Source organism: Ciconia boyciana, chromosome 1 (genome assembly GCF_034638445.1).
Source record: "Ciconia boyciana chromosome 1, ASM3463844v1, whole genome shotgun sequence".
Lineage (NCBI taxonomy): Eukaryota > Metazoa > Chordata > Aves > Ciconiiformes > Ciconiidae > Ciconia > Ciconia boyciana.
In genome coordinates this window covers 28,127,860-28,143,348 of record NC_132934.1, presented here as the reverse complement: position 1 = coordinate 28,143,348, position 15,489 = coordinate 28,127,860, and the positions used below count along the sequence as shown (strand labels likewise).

At 42.5% G+C, this 15,489-nt stretch overlaps 1 protein-coding gene across 1 annotated transcript in view; it reads left to right on the top strand.

Annotated features, from left to right (window-relative positions):
- CFTR (CF transmembrane conductance regulator) overlaps positions 1 to 15,025 on the top strand; it is a 92,765-nt gene extending 77,740 nt beyond the window's left edge. The window contains exons 23-27 of the mRNA XM_072871591.1: positions 1,122 to 1,277; positions 9,365 to 9,454; positions 12,613 to 12,785; positions 13,139 to 13,244; positions 14,753 to 15,025. Coding sequence (XP_072727692.1) covers positions 1,122 to 1,277; positions 9,365 to 9,454; positions 12,613 to 12,785; positions 13,139 to 13,244; positions 14,753 to 14,959 — 732 coding nt within the window. The 3' untranslated portion in view covers positions 14,960 to 15,025. The remainder of the gene's footprint in view (positions 1 to 1,121; positions 1,278 to 9,364; positions 9,455 to 12,612; positions 12,786 to 13,138; positions 13,245 to 14,752) is intronic.
- Positions 15,026 to 15,489: the final 464 nt, after the last annotated feature.

Sequence of the window (15,489 nt, the reverse complement as noted above, 5' to 3'; positions counted from 1 at the left end):
GTGACCTTATCATAGAAGGATATCAAATTAGTTAAACAGGGCTTTCCCTTTGTGAACCCATGTTGACTGTGCCTGATGATTGCATTATTCTTTAAATGCCTTTCAATAGTACATGGTATGATTGTCTCCATAATTTTTCTACAAACTGAGGTTAGAATAACAGGTCTGTAGTTCCCTGGGTCTTTCCTCACACCCTTTTTGTAGATTGGAATACAAATCTACCCAATCAATAGATTGGGTCAGTGCAACACAGCACATACTGATCATCTGGTTCGGAGGCCTGAGGCACTGTTATGGAAAGGAGGCCAGGCAGCAGGAAGAATCCCCTTCTTCACCTTCACATGTATGTTGTCACCCTACAAAAGCAGCCCATGATCAGACAGGACATCATTAGCTGTGTAAAATCCAGCTGTTGGAAAAGGCAGTATCTCAGCATTTTCTGGTGGTTACTGCAGATATTGCTCGTTCCAGCAATAGGTCGGTGCAATCCCACAAGGGAAACACAACATTTTAAAAAAAACCCTATGTATTATGTTTCTTCCCACCTAAGATGTAAGGAAAGGCAGCACCAGCTGGGCAGTTTGAGGACTTGCATTGCTGTTTGGGGGTGGGCAATGCCGTGGTGTGTGCCGTGACCACTGCCTCAGGTCCAAGCTACCCCATTACAAATTCATGGTCTTATCAGAGTTAGTCCCCCTATTTTCAATTATATGGAAATGGAGTAGCTTAATAGTGTGATTCAAGTGCGCTCCCTACTTGGTTTTTGTCTACTGGATGGGATTTTGCTGAAGAGGGCTTCATAGCAAAAGAAAGGGGAAAGGCACAAAGTCCTGGACTAATCAGTACAAGATAATGTATAAGCAAATTTTTGTTCTTCAGCTAAGGGTAGACTAAGAGATTTTTCATCTTAGTTAATTCTAACAAAACAAAGAAGAGTCTGGCCCAGTGTTTCGTTCAGCCCTTGCTGTAGGCTTTTATCATACCCAAATGAATGACATTTACTATCCCTTGAGATCCATTTGGGCTGTACTCCACTGCTGAGATGTCTAAGTGTTTCTGCCTTGGTTTGTGGTTAATATGTGAGCAGTATTAAGTGTTTGCTTTTATGATTTGCATTGCAGGTGGGCCTTTTAGGAAGAACTGGTTCAGGAAAAAGCACTTTACTTTTTGCATTTTTAAGACTGCTGAATACAGAAGGGGATATCCAGATTGATGGAGTCTCCTGGAACACGGTCAGTGTGCAGCAATGGAGAAAGGCATTTGGAGTGATTCCTCAGGTAATGAGATTATTGTATATTTGTGTGCCTTTATTTTCATTGGTTCTATATCCACATGAACATAGTTACCTTCAAGCTGGTAGTTGTTTTATGCTGAGAAACAGAAACAAAATGCAAAGATTTTGTGAAAAGGGGAGTGGGATGGATGGATGGATGGATGGATGGATACAATGATTCGCAGCAAACTCTACTTTTTGAGGGTTTCTATGCCACTCACACAAGAACTCTTCTAGAAATGGGAAGGTACAGCATGCTCAAATAGAAGGTTTGCAGCCTGCTTATCCCTACACCTCTGAAACAGTTTGCACGTTGATTCAAAATAAGATAGTGCCATCTGAAGAAAAAAATAGTCAGTGGTGTTCTCAGCTACTGTTTTCTAAAGCCCGACATCACATATTATGGTTAACATGTGGATACCATACATTGCCTGTTTTCCCTGACAGGCTGGTAGCAGAATTACTGTTTTTCTCATATTTTACTAGACCACTAGTTGATCCCCAACTTGGACTCATCACTTTTTTAGCTGTCACCTCTCATTACCATGTCATGGTGCATGCATAAGGGAGCACTTCATGTTATTTATGCTTGCAGCAGTCCCAGCATATGGGACGTAATACCATTTCAGAGATGAAAAAGGAAGCAGCTCCTCACATGGGTTTAGGCACCCTAACACTCTCAAATAACTGGAACAAGAAAAATAGTCTAACAAGAAGCAAACAATTAAACCTAGGGCTTCTGAGTCCCTTGTCAATGTCCCTGCCACTAGACCAGTGTCCTACATTAGTTACAGCCTGGATTATCCATCTCAAAAATGAACATTATTGGCTGCATGCAGTAACACTAAAAAGTGATTGCTCACTGTAAAGGTAGGAATGAAAACTAATGGAATGAACTGCATAATTTTAATGCCATGTTTTGTATTTTTTTTGTTGAAAGCTGTCAGTGCTTTCCAACAACACTGATACAGGAGTAACACATATTGGCCTTCTTTGAAAGCTATACACTGGATAGTTCTTCAGCTACTAAACATACACAGTGTTTTCCATAACAATGTTCATTCCTTTGGAAATCTTGTGAGTGTGGCAGAATAATTCAAGTAACAGTTGACTGCAACCTTACCAATAAATCACTTCTGGTATCGGAAGGCAGAGGGACACCAGGTGCAGATCAGCCTGCCACACTGTGAGGGGTCATGCAGTCTGTCCCATCTTTATCCATCCTTGAGGGGTGGCTACTAGCCCAAAAGACTGATAAGTATGGTTTGATCCTTGGTCACCCTGGTTGGTCCCCTCCTTGATACCCAAAGAATGGGCCAACCAGGGTGACCAAGGATCTCCTTTTGACTGTCAGTTGTCAAACCCTTATTGTGCTATCCCCCCCAAACCATCCCCACCGTAAAGGAGTTGCCAGCTGCTTTCTGTGCATATTGGTTTGTTCCCAGATGGTCCACTGTCTTAGAAAGGTGGTTACTGTCTTAGATAGGTGGTTACTGTCTTAGAAAGCTGGTGAGCTGTAGTGAACATATATGTGGTATAGTGCTGTTGTGCACTGACTACATGAGATGCTTTAAAATAGTTGGAGAGATGCTGGAACAGCCAGCTGATTTAACTGAAAAATATGCTGTCAGGTTTACATTTTCAAAATAGGGGTTTTCTTTTCCATAACCATCATAGCAGAGCAGTGGTCTGTCTTCACTTTCACCCTCCACTAGGTATGTAGGCTAAATTCCGCTTTCTACCACAGTACAAGAAACCAAACTAATTGTAGGGAAGTCACTATAGTGACTGTCACTCAGTCCCTATAGTCACTCCTGATCTATTTCAGTGTCATGGAGGTGGGACTTAACTCTGACCGAGCTGTTCCTGATGGCACTGTCTTGGCTTTGGTAGCTGTTAAAAGATGCTGAAATGCTCGTGCTGGAAACACAACGGCTTGCATTTTGCAAACACAAGAGGGACTCAAAATTTAATTTTTCTACTTAATGATCAGTTTTGAGTGGTGATAGCTTCCCTTTCAAAAACGTTATCCCACAGTAGCCTGAGTGGCATTTATTTAAAGTAGGCATGCTAAGAAGGCACAACCCTCTCCTCTCTGTGCATTTCCACAATCATGCTCTGAAATTTCCTCAAAGGTAGCAATTTTTTAGCACTTAGACCTTGCCAGAACAGACCCTTTCTTCACTGCCAAGTTACACCCCCAACAAAACAGAACCAAGAGAGCAGTGGTGAGTCCACTAGTTGGATTTGTTTCTTGCCTGAGCTCTATCGACAGCCTGGTCGGTCACAGGCTGCCTGCTGAGCTGAGGCTTGCTTGGCAAGCTGCCCTTTGATAGCTGACCTCTTGTCACCCTTTCTGTCCTCTCTTCAACATTTTCACATCTATCTATTCCTGTAAACTTTTATTTCTTTATTATTGCTGGTTCAGTTCTGCAGCATGATTTTTGGTTGCAAGCATGAAAAAAAGTCACTCCTTCAGATCGAGGCAGCTGCGTGGTGAACTGCAAATGCAGCTACATCTATTTAGTTTGGAGGACAGGTATGTTATACAGCTGTCCTCCAAAGGGTGGCTTGTATGGGATGAAGGATGCTTTTACCAGTATAAGCCATGTTTCCACTGGGAAATTTTCCTGATATAGCTATACAGCCAAGTATAACTTTCTCTATTGGAAGGGGCTTCCCTGTCTCTCCCATAGTCATCCTTTTGCTCTTAGCCCGTTCTTCCTTTGCGATGTGGTTACCCAGCAGGGTTTCTGCTTTCCATCTCCAGCTGTCCTTGGGAACACACGGACTGAGGAGAAAACTAAATGCTTGGTAACAAGTAGCCTCCTTGTCCCAGTGAAAAATATGATTAATAATTCTCATAGCTGAGTCCTCACTATAGAGTCACTGAGTATAGAAAACATCATTCTGCAGCCATCAGCAAAATGCGAGAGACATTTATTACACGAGCAGTGTAACTTGCCCTTCTGCTAGTGAGGTGCATTGTTAGTTCATTGTTAAAATTATACATTTAGTTCAGTTTGGAAGTCCCTGATACATGGATCAATGCCAAAAAATCCCAGCCCTCCATTCTCTGGAAGGTCATGGGAGTTGTCAGCCTGTTTGCATGCTTCAGCTGCAGCTCCTGGCCCAAAGCCTTGCCAAAGAACTGCACATTATGCCTCAAAAGTTCCTACATTCAGAACGAAACGAAGTTTTCACCAGCACTTTCCCAGCAGGGAAAAGAAATTGTGTATGCCACCCTGCCATTCCCGGCAGAACAAAGGGAGCCTTTTGTTCTTTGCCGTTCACCTATGGCTTCAGAATGGGAAAAAAAAAAGTTGCCTTTCCTTTCCTGGGAAAGCAACACAGCTACAGCAACACACGGCTATTCGCCGTCTCCAGGAGAGGCTTCGCTAACAAAAGGAGAACGGAGCTTCCTCATGAAAACTTTACAAAACTCTCCTCTTCCTTATCCCTAAATTTCCCAATTTAGAAGAAAAGAAGTGCTCTTCCTCTGTGGGAACCTCATTGATGCGTGCCTGCATATCACACATAGCGTCCTAACACACCGCCGTCTGCTCCACGCAGGCGATGTTGGAATGGCCTGCGGGGTGGTCAGGGGTCACGCTGAGCCGGAACAAAGGCTGAAACCTGTTTCTTTCAGTATCTCAAATCCAGCTGCCAGTGCATTGCAGCGGTGTGAAGGGGTAAATCATATAAAACACATTTCCTAGAGCACGTACAAGGAAATTCCTTCCTGTAGCTCCTCACACATCGGTGCTGCTGAAGCACAGCCTGACCACAATGTTGCTCCTACAGGATGTTTGTCATTCTCATGCAAAGCAATTTCTCCAGCTGTTTGAAGTATAATCACAGGCCATCATCCCTTCTCTCTGGGCAGTCTTTTCTGATGCTTCTTCTGCAAGAGTTTCCCCACCACATTTCGAGAGTGAGGACATCCAGCTGCATCTGGTTTCAACACACTGAAGCTCTTTTGCGTACAGGTCCTCAGGCAGATTGCATCCTGAAGTATTTAGTGGAGTCAAATTGAGAAAATGCCTTCAGAAATTTGGCTTCAAATGGAGAACAAGAGACCTGCAGCCAATTTTCCATTAAAATAAATGATGAGAAACCTGAGACCCATAAGGTGCTGCTAGCTCAAAGGAAGGGGATGACTTCTGCTGTGTTCTTGAGCATTACTCCACTGCATCCTGGTGGATCTCACACCATTTTCTACATGTAAATACTCCATATAGACTTAAAATCAAGCTTAGCATGGAGAACAAGATTACTGCAGTTTGTGGGACTGCCAGCTGACAAAAAAAATAATCAAATCATCTTTGCTACTTTATTTTACTTAAGAAGTGAAATTTTGCAACTTTTATCTTTGTAGTTCCAATTTTTCAGTAGCTATCTCACTTTGTTCATTATATCTGTCTGTCTCTCTGCCTGTCTGCCTCCAGCACTGTTTCATCGCTTCTCATACGGTTCAGGGCTGTTCACTTTTGGAGGTTGCAGGGGTGGGTGTTTTGCAGCGTGCCAGGGCACTCCTGCACGGTGCAGCCTGCTGAGCAGCGCCGCTCCCAGAGGTGGTCCCGCAGAGGATCCCACAGAAGCTGGGTTCCTGCAGAGCATCCAGATGAATCAGCATCACCATACTGGGGAGTATCTGCTGCACCAGACCCATGCACAGAGTACCTGGGGACATTAATTAACAACCCCACCTGCTCATTTCGGCAGTATATCGGTTGTTTTCTGCATCACGGATTCAGTGTTGCCAGGAGCACAGCACTTGTGGTTACCAGTAAGCTCTATGGGAGGCAGAGGTTTTAGCATCTTCAGGGGAGAACATTACAGAACTGGTCCCAAAAAGTCTTGCAGAAGGTCTTCATTGCTCCCATGCTCTTATTCTTGTCTGTAAATATTGTAATGTCAATGTAAAGTCCCTAAAGGACACTTATGAAAACAAAACTCTGTACCTAATACTAAAGCATTCACATCGCAATTTGATTTTCTTTCATGTTGATGTTGTTGCCACAACACATACGAAGCAGAGGAGGCTATGTGGAGGTCATGTTGTTGTTACTCTAACTTCTCTGTGCGTGGAGCTGGTGTCTAGTTCCAGCTGATGTTGCCATTGTTCTCCAGCCCTGGGGGGTATGGGAACAACGGTCCATGGGTCTCACGGAGGACCTGCGCATGGGTTCTCTTTCGCTGCAACAGCCACTACACACAGCCAGGATACTCTCACTCCTTAGCAGCCTCCTGTCAACTGATCCTTTACTCTTCTGTACATGTTTGCTTAGCTACTCCAGGGTCTTGGTTCTCCACATAACACTTAAATCACTTAGGAAGCTTATCGCTGTGAACTGGTTGTATCCCACACCGTAACCGATATGGAGAGGCTCTAGCCGCTGAGGGGGATTAATGCCCTTCAGAGGGGTTGATTTACAATATTCAGGATAGTCAGAACATAAACATGACCATATTTATATTCCTGAATGTTTTGCTTGTGGGTGGATGTCAGGTCTGAGAAACTATTTGTTGTATGATCACACCCATTATCATCCTGGGTAAATTTGAACAAGTAACCGGGAAGGAAATGGTTCCAGATTTGCTGCCAGTCTCCTCAGCCATCCATTCCCCCCTTCCAATGCTTTCCTTATTTATACTTCTTCCATATTTATAAAAAAAACATAAGCCCATGGGATTCACTTTTGGTTTTTTTCACTTTAGACTTCTAGCTTCTAAGAATTTTTTTTTTGTTTTTTCTGCTTCTTTTTAAGTGGACTCTAAACTGCCCATGTGACTTACATGATATTTACTGAAGTGAACCCTATGTGGTTTCTAATGAGCTGGGAGGAAGGAGATGTTGCAATGGAGAGAGAAGTACCAGAATTCAGGACAATGAAATATTTACCTTGTGGAAAAAAAAAAGAACTTTTGGGAATAGCTTGCTTTCAGTGCCCAGCTTCTTGAAAGCACAGTTATTAGGAATAACAGCAATTTCTGAAGAAAGTAGTTCTCTTTTTATTTCTCTGCCTGCTGCACTTTAGCAGGAATGTTATTCAGCCCTATCTTCTTTAAAACTGGTTTGTTCAGTTAAGTATTCTTTACCACTGAGAAATGAAAATACCTATTCCATTAGTTAAATGTATGGTGCTCAAAGTGTGAACAAACCCACGTCCGACACTGTTTCCACAGCATTATTATTTCCACCCACTACTTGGAAGAACCTAATCCTGCTGCAAATATGTCGCCCTGCTCACGCCACCTAACCAGTGCAGGGCATGGGAAAAGGGCTGTGCTGTACTTCACCGAAGCATTCATTGTTACTAACAATCATGATTATAAAGGACTATCCCCTAGTCTCTACCAAAAGTGCTTCAAGGACTTTTAGCTGCGTGCACTGCTGCCTCTGCTGCAGCTCGGTCGGTGTGTTTCTGGCAGTGCAGTGAAGGTGCCATGGCACTGAAATCCAGCCCACTGACTGCAGGGCACCACGGTGCAGCTGCTTTTCTCCTCTGGTGTCTTGAATCAGGTACTTCCTTCTCTCTTACACCAAAGAAGTTATTGGCAATGGCTTACCTATCTTAATTAAGCAAATTAATTAATGTAATTTATTTTCTTCTGCCACGTTTAAACTTTTAATTAATCATAATTAAATGATTAATATAAATGTGTGTATAAATCACTTTGAAATCTGATGAAAGAATGCCAAGTTCCCAGGTTAGGTCAGATGGAGATTGTGGTAGACTGGCCAAGCTCTGGGAAAGTACTTGCTAAGTATATTCTCTCAGCCATTTTCTGCTGGTACAGCTAGTCCTTCAGTGCTTTCGGTAGCGTTTGACTACCAAGACTCCAAGAAATTATGTGGCTGTGAATCACTGGCGTTTCAACACATTTTTCTCTAAATAAATATTTTCTTTAGGAAGACAAAAGAGAAGAAAATAATTGCCTCAAATTTTTCCTCTTGGTATTTGTTCTGTATGTACAAGCAAAAAGCAAGCAAATGGTAATATTTCTTAAGAAGGCACTTACATTCTTTGAGAGCAAGTTCTCCCTGCTACAAGCAGCAGGTGTACCTCGCAGCATAGAAAGCAACAGCTTGGGTTTATCTCATAAGAAATGTTGTGCAACCTCAGTGTCCCTTGAAGAACCTCATTTCCACCAGCATCTGACACACCCACCCCATGTAAAAGGAGATTAAACAAATACTTAATTTTGTCTGAGTCATAGCTTTTCGTGCTACAAAACGTGTATCTAAGGGATGTTTGCTTAAATCTGCTTGCCTAAACTGATGAGAAAAGTAGAACTGAGTAGTAAACTTCAGTGCAAGAAGGATGCGCTGTCAGTGCTGGGAAATGTGCATCTTCTTCATCTTGAGTGACAGCAGGGAGGCGTGGGATAGAGCAGGGATAGAGCGCGAGCCATAGCATTGATCAGGGAAGACTCGTACAAGAGCGTGTTGTTGCTGCCACAGTCGTGAATCAGGTTGTGCTGTGTCACATCTCAGTGACGTGTCAGTGAGAGAGAGAGGAAAAACACCCTCCTTTGAGATAGGACTGGGACATGGTGAAACATCAGGTAACAGAATTATGCTAATATATATTTGGCTACAATTGATTAGAAAAAGAAAACTTCATTGATGAAAACCAACTTAGGACACACTGTCCCCGGATACTGACAAATATCCAGGAGGTATTTTTGTCTCAAAACAAAATTGTGGGAACATATATTTTGGGTCAGTGATCTTTTTTTTTTTTTTAATATGTTTCACATAATAAAGAATCAAAAATACTTTTAAAAAGGCTTATTCCAAAATGGAAATACAGTGAATCTTTTATCCTGAAAACTGCTGAAATGTGATTTTTACTGTTTTTCAGACAAGTTTGGGTATGTTTTTATTAAGACAATTGCCAAAAACTGAACATAAGGATTTTTAAAATCACTTTTTTTGGAGCAATGTTTTCCAAAGTTTTTAATAACCTCTATCTGACAGTGGTGGCAGGTTATTCTTTCTCAGTATGCTTTACTACTTACAATGCTTTACACAATGTTTCAGGATATCTATCTACCTGTGTCTGTATATCTTTTTTCTTGTAGAAAGTGTTCATATTTTCTGGAACGTTTCGGATGAATTTGGATCCTTATGGGCAGTGGAATGATGAAGAAATATGGAAAGTCGCAGAGGAGGTAAAACTGTTCAGAGTTATTTGTATCCCTCCGGTGAAGCTGTTACAGCAGAGCGCGGTGCAGGTCAAATGATTGTCATATGTTACATTTATATAGAGTCTTAGAAAAAAGAGTGCTGAGGAGAGATAATGCTATGCTATAAACCATGTTTCCATATTACCTAATAAAAAGGCGCCTTTGTCAGAGATTAAAAAAAAAAAAGATAAACTTCCATACAGCACAGTCTGGGTTCCTCATGCAGTGATTTAGCGTAGGTGAGGTTTTATGTTTGGCTCTGCTGGGTGACCCTGAGAGAAAAAAAAGTGGAGGAAGCTGATACAGCAAAACATCCTGTAATCTTTTCTCATTTTAATGCTTCGGTGAATATATGAAATCTCCGCAAGGCATTTTTCTACCAAAATGTGTAAAAATGACTAGTGAACATTTCGGAGGGCAGAAAAAAAGAAGACAAATGTATGTGGCCTGTCCTAGAAATAAGACTGGTGTTATTGCAATAGGAAATATTTATATTCAGCTTAGCAAAATCTTTCCTCAAAGTATTTTCCAGTTATTGCCATTCTCAGGCCAACGTAAAGCCAGCTGAGAAGGAGCACTCTCTGCCACTGCATTCAGGCTTACATACCGCTTGTGTCATGGGCAGTTGCCTCTTCCATGGAAAATAAGAATCATGGAATATTAGATTTTATGAACCTGAAGGTTTTCTTCTAATTCTAAGTTTAGGTTTTAGCAGCTTTTTTTTTTTTTTTCCCAAAATTAGGGGCCAGAATTTTACAGTTCTGTTTCCGTGTGGAGCTGAGCCGCATGCATTACGGTTGTCAGATGCCACCTATTGGCTCTGATAGTGCTTAATAGGTTGCACAGGTGTATGTAATGCCTGGAGAAAAGGCAGGTGAGAGTTATGGGAGGGAAAGAGCTGCAGCCTAGAAAGCAGATTTCTCTTTCCGAGGTAGGGATGACCTAATTAATACAGACTCAATAATTAATTGGTGCCATTTTCCTTGTTCATAGCAAGTCTCAAGTATTAGAAGATGCTTACAAGTGCGGGACTTAATCCCAAAGCTTCCTCCTTTCCCATCCAGGAGGTTAACTCAGTCTCTGCTCTCTCTCTCTTTTGGGTTTATCTCATTTCTTCTCTATGTTTGGAAAAGAGGGAAGTAGACACTATCTATGAGTAATTTACTGTCAAAGGAAAACATCATGACATTTTTGGTTAAATGATGTGACAGGAGCTTTTCAGCTGGTCCTAGCAGAGACAACAGGGTGCTCAGTGCTGTGCTTCTCCACTTCCCTGAGGCTGGGGAAAAAATGGATTGTGGATTAACATCCCCTTTCTTGAAAAAGACAAGCTCTACTTCTGCTTTTGAGGATTGTTTTCACTGTGCGTGTGAATCGAGCCTGGGATTTTAAAGAGCTAAACCTCATTTACAACGGCATGAAAAAAAATTATTTTGAAGTGTTTATCATTACAGAGTTTGGCAAATCCATATGTGATACAGAGTTTTTCATTGCACAGGCGAGAGAGCAAAGCAAATAGAAAAGAAAAAAAGCTGTAATACTTTTTAGTAGGAGTGATTGGATTGTTTACAAAGTTCATGCTCTTGAAATCTGGCTTGTTAGCAACAGTGAGTCAGTGTAACTTTGGGAGCACGGCACAGAAAGAAGGTTAACTGTCAGCTTATCCCTGACCCATGTTGGCTGCTGAGGATTTAGAGGATCCTGCTGAGATCAGCATCAGCTTTTTATGCTCCTTGCAATCAGCTGCAGAGAGCAAGGCGTTATCTGAACAGATGTCAGATGGTTCACTTCTTATTGCCCCCATATTTCAGCACCTGAATCTGTCAGATTCAGGTGCTGAAACTTTTGAGGCTAAATTTTGATGCTAAATTGCATCAACTTTTGAGGCTAAATTTTACTCTTGTAGGCAGCTGTCTGGACCCTACAGGTACACGGAGAGACCCTGTGCAGTTTTAAGAAGAAAGCAGCCTTTCCAGCTTTCTTGTTGCAAAATTTCATTAAAGGCCATGATGTGTGTTCAAAAGAGGAGTGAGGAACAAAGCAGTGGCCTTAATTTGCTTATAAATAAAATCATGAACTCTTCAGAACTCAATAGATGTACCTACACACCCCAGTTTAATATGGCTTCCATGTAAAATGGAAACACAAAGGAGGAATTCAAATTTTTTTTTGCCCTGGAATGAAAATGAATTGCAGATCAGTAATATTTCAAAAATCCAAGGGGGGCTCTTCATAAACCACTCGGGTTGCATTGCATTTTTATAATGTCTTTTGGAGCAATGCAACTCACATATGTTTCCTGGTTGTCATATTTTACAAAAATTTCTCTGTAAATGCTGCTGATTAGGCCAAGGAACACAGTTGGTTTGCACCTGTGGAAGATGCAAAGCTGTGCTTTGAGGTGTACAAAATGCATCTCCTAATGAGAGCAAAAAGGAGCACTGGAAGAAACAGTCAGAAGACATCTCCTGGGCTGGATTCTGGTTTCTGGTCGAAGTGAAGCAGCTTCACTTGGCACGGGCACCCCTCTAAACGTTTTGTCAGCAGTGCTAGAGGGAAACCCGTGATGCCATTAGTACGAATAAAGTGCACGAGACCTTTGGGGCAGCAAAAGGAGCAGATGGAAATGCTCTCAGAGCCATAGAGACAACAGCCGTGGTGACCTGGGTTATTTTCTCTGTTGCCGTAACGTAGCATGTGAATTTTGGTAGTTTCTTTTTACCCTCCTAGTAACCAAAGAGGCCTGGTTTCCTTTCCAAAATCACTTTCCTTAACATTTCCAAGGATGTACAACACTGCTGGATAAAAAGTTTCAAATATATTACTTTCTCTAGCCTGCTAACTCAGAATGTTTTGGTCAAAATGCCAAAACTCATTGTATGTGACAAACAAATGACGCATTAACTCTCAGCTTCCCAGCATAAATCCTAGCATGTTGTAAGAGTCAAATATTTCAGTGCTTTTCACATCATCCAGCTACTAGCTTGTAGTCTTTATAAGACAGATTCTCCTTTTCATCACTTTATACTTTCTCTTCTCTGTCAGAAATGAAAGGCAAGGAAATTAAAGGCATTGGTTGCCGTACCCACAGTCGGCAGTAACTATAACTCACCGATTTTTCCTGTTCTTTTTCTTTCCGGCAGGTTGGGCTGAAGTCTGTAATTGAGCAATTTCCAGGCCAGCTTGATTTCGTTCTTGTGGATGGAGGCTGCGTCCTCAGTCATGGCCACAAACAGCTGATGTGCCTTGCCCGGTCAGTTCTCAGCAAAGCTAAAATCTTGCTGCTCGATGAACCAAGTGCTCACCTGGACCCTGTGTACGTTTTGATCATTTGTTCTATCTTCTAATATGAAATGAGAAAATCAGTGAGGCAGCACCACCGAAAGACACCTTCTGTAACTTGTCTGATCCGTTACTAAACCTGATTTCAGTAATGTATGTTAGTAATTCTGCATGGGGGATCAGGGAAGCCTAGTTACAACCTTAGCTTTATATCTGACACGCACTTTCCTAGCAGAAATGCAGCACGCTGAGACACTGCAGAGTGTTGGTGTCCATGCATGTAAGCTTTACAACACGCAGCTAGACTATTAAATACCATCAATAAAGTTATGAGCTGTGCTGGCATGTACATTGCAGTCTAAACGGTGATGCTTGTTGGCCTTTCAGAACTTCCCAAGTGATCAGGAAGACTCTGAAGCATGCGTTTGCCAACTGCACGGTGATACTCTCTGAACACAGGCTGGAGGCGATGCTGGAGTGCCAGAGATTTTTGGTGAGTGTTTCTCATAGTCTCACATACTGTTGTATCATTACATTTGATGAATGTGCAAAACACACCAAGCAGAATTGATGAAGTTGGCTGGATTGATGGGGGTCATTCAGGGCAGTTGAGCAACCTAGTCACGTGCAGAAGAGCAGCAGGCTCCCGTTTGCTCTTTCACATGAGCGGTCATAGACACCTGTGTTCAGATGAGCTGGGTCACATTATGGATTAGCTGGATTCCTTCTTTCAACCAGAAGGACAGTTGTGTAGGTTACCCAGCTGCTGATCCAGGTGCCCTATATTGCCGATTGGCTCAGGAGCTCCAGAAAAATCCCAGCATCTCACAGAGCTTTACCGCTGCTAATGTAGAAACAGCTGCCCTTGCTCTTGAGCAATGGGAGGCTCCATGGGGCAGAGGGGTTTCCTGAGAAAACATCTGATGGTCAGAATCGCTGATTTCTTTCATCAAGCCACTTGAATATTCCTTTCTTGTTTGATCAAGGTGACAAAGTATTGAAGTCCTGGGGTATTTCCTTTGTTATATAAAAATGGTTAATAAAGGAAATAAAAGGCAAGTTATGTAATTGTTCTTAAAAATGAGGTTCCTTCCTCTGTATTTTCTTGATGCTTCCATAAGAGAGGACCTTCTTTTTATTAGCAGAGTGAAACATTGTTTTCCATGTGTATTTGCTTGGGTGTGTTATCACAGCAGGAGGAATACAGTCTGAAGTTGAAGCAGGCTAGTCAATGGGCAGGTTGTACGTCCTTTTGGACGTGCTGTTCCTATACATGTGCTAGACTTCAGCCTTGCTGCCAGCCCACAGCCCATGCTGCACTTGGCTGTGTCGGCAGAGCCCCGGCAGGCACGCAGCCTCTGCCCGGAGCAGATTTCCCACAGTCGGAACAACATTTTAGCAACAGAACTGCTAAAAGCTCTTTCCCATCAGACCTGTGCCCTTACCCGAGACGTGTTGGCATTGCAGTGCCAGCGGAAGAGCCTGATTTTTCCCCGTCTGCTGCCTGACAAGGGGAGGCTGGCACAGCCGTACAGGGCAAACCTGTTGTCTCCTTCAAACACAGGCCAGCAGCGCTTCCTTGTTTGGCTAGAAGAAAGCAAAGAAGGCCTGGCACCTTGCTGGCAGCCTTCTCCCTCTGCTTGTGATATAACTGTTTTCTGCAGTTAACACTTTCTTAACCTGGCAATTTAGCAGTGCCGGGGAAATGCCATGGTACCTGGAGACTTCAGCAATCTCAAAGGTAAAAATCAAGTTGCAAGGAGAAACCAGCAAGGTCAACGGCATTTTGTAACTTGAGCAACAGGCACCTTTTCCACATGTTAAAATTTAACATCTGTTTTTATGGTTGTAATTAGAAATTGCAAACTGTAAACTGGGCTTTTCTTGTTAGAAGAAGATCTCTGTTATGTCTTCATGTCTCTTCCCTGCTCCATTAGTTGTGTTAGCTGAATTTTGTCAGCACCACCATTGCCCATCTAATGGAGCAATATGTTTCTTCAGGTAATTGAGGACAATAAATTGCAGCAGTATGAATCCATTCAGAAGCTGCTGAACGAAAAGAGCTCCTTCAGGCAAGCCATCAGCCATGCCGATCGCCTTAAGCTACTGCCGGTACACCACAGAAACTCCAGCAAACGCAAACCTAGACCCAAAATCACTGCCTTGCAAGAGGAGACAGAGGAAGAAGTGCAGGAGACGAGGCTGTGAGACGTGGGCACCCTCTTTGTGGAGTGAATCGTCAGCAGTGCCCCACGATGACAGGACCAGCACTTCTGAACCTGCGGGAGCCATGCACAAATTGAACCTTGCAGGAGGTGTTCACTGCAGCGACTACATGTGTATTTGGGAATTACTTCCCTTCCATGGTTAATTGTGTGCAAATTAGTACATTCTTTGAAGTTTTGCCACTTTTAATGGTAAAACAAGACTTCTTTGAAAAGCTGCTCTAATTTGGTACAAACGAGATGGCAAGCAGAAGTAACCTGCTTTGCTCGACCTAATTGTTTCAGAAAACTTCTAGAAATGTTCTTGCTGTGGTGAGAGGTCCAGACAGCAGAAAGAATGTGAGAAAAATAATCAAAGCTGGGTGGAAAATAGAAAAATCAGAATGTAAAAAGCTTCTTTGGATTCACTTCCTGCAAAGGAACTAAGGGACAATATCAGCAAGGCACACAGAAAACTTCCTCCTCTTTGTTCTTCATGCAGCAACTGTAATTTCAACTTAGGAGAAGAGGCCA